The sequence below is a fragment of the Carya illinoinensis genome, chromosome 7 (assembly GCF_018687715.1).
Source record: "Carya illinoinensis cultivar Pawnee chromosome 7, C.illinoinensisPawnee_v1, whole genome shotgun sequence".
NCBI lineage: Eukaryota > Viridiplantae > Streptophyta > Magnoliopsida > Fagales > Juglandaceae > Carya > Carya illinoinensis.
The window spans coordinates 38,920,527-38,921,799 of NC_056758.1; the positions used below are offsets into that span (position 1 = coordinate 38,920,527).

Below are 1,273 nucleotides of genomic sequence, written 5' to 3' on the forward strand. Positions count from 1 at the left end.
ATGTATCACTTGTCATGCCTCAAAAGCAAAAAACAAGCCTTCGGATTGCATTTTGCATTCATCGATCCAGCCACCTGTCTGGCCTGTATGTACTAATTAATTAAGGTGCATGACTTCGATCGAGTGCATGCAGGCCTGATCTATCTATCAGATTACTTTCAAACCCCATTCACAACTAAAAGTTACGGCCAGCTTATATAAGAAAATAAATAATAGCCCAAATTAAGCTCCTCAGGAAACTAAACAAAGCAAAAAAAATCAAAATAGAAATTCAAGTTCACTTAAAAGAGTTCATAAATTCATTACATCGACGGTAACGATCGACAGACACCATATAAAAAGCACTCAAAAACCACAACACGATAACGATCGAGAAACAGACAATTAACCAATGAACCCTTCCACTACAGCTTCCATCGCATGGACGCACGCGTACCTAGATGAGAGCTTAAGATCAGCCCTGGGCACCAGAGACATGCTGCTGACCAAACTGCTCAGCCTTGTCCTTCATCTCTCGAGCCTTGCTAGCCAGCTTCATGCGTGCCTGGTCAATTTGTTCCGCCCCAGGTGGTTTCCCTCCTGTCACGTACCTGTAAATCCACGACAAAACTGTCACCGCCGCTACTCCGAATCCACCGGAGGCCAAGAACCCCAAGATAATAAGACAGACTGTAATGACCGCCGGGACGAGAATAGGACTGAATATCACAAACAGTGGGGTGACTACGGTCAAGGCGATGACCGTGCCGGCTAGGATCAAACCAGAGAGTAGCAGGAGGGACCCTCCAGCGGTGGCCGCGGTGGCTGCCTTGACAACTTGATGCGACCGGGGTTGTTGGGCTGGGTGCTGGGATTGCCGTTGGTGCTCGGCCATTGGATATATCGATGAAGATCGATCGGACGATTAAGAATTGAGCAGAGAAACACCGTATATATGCTGGTGGGGCTTCTGATACTGATCGTAGGCAGACGTGGGAGGGATCGAGGTGGGTTTTATAGAGAGGCATGAGGTGTCGTTGCATTTGCACGTCTTGAAGAAAGGGTGGCACGTGTTGGAGAGTCTTCATGCACGGACCGCATGCAGAAGAACGTGGCTTGGTCTTGAGACACGTACGTACGTCGACGTTTTTGTCCGATTTGAGATTGTTGGTCAAGAGATCAGAGAGCGAGGTTGGGGAGGATAAGGATTCGACAATGACTTCGGCTGGAAACAATGGAGTGCAAGTGCTCGACGTCGACTACTTGTAATCGACTTAAGTGCATGGGTATATAT

General features: G+C 47.8%; 1 protein-coding gene across 1 annotated transcript; it reads right to left on the reverse strand.

The window, feature by feature from the left end:
- Positions 1 to 276: 276 nt before the first annotated feature.
- Positions 277 to 978, reverse strand: LOC122317528 (oleosin 1-like). Its single transcript, XM_043134657.1, has one exon. The coding sequence runs from the start codon at positions 872 to 874 to the stop codon at positions 455 to 457; it is 420 nt and encodes a 139-aa protein (XP_042990591.1). The 5' UTR covers positions 875 to 978; the 3' UTR covers positions 277 to 454.
- Between the last annotated feature and the right edge of the window lie 295 nt (positions 979 to 1,273).

Bases quoted from the DNA above. Each gene is read 5' to 3' on its own strand.
- LOC122317528 (XM_043134657.1), bottom strand. From the start codon at position 874: ATGGCCGAGCACCAACGGCAATCCCAGCACCCAGCCCAACAACCCCGG.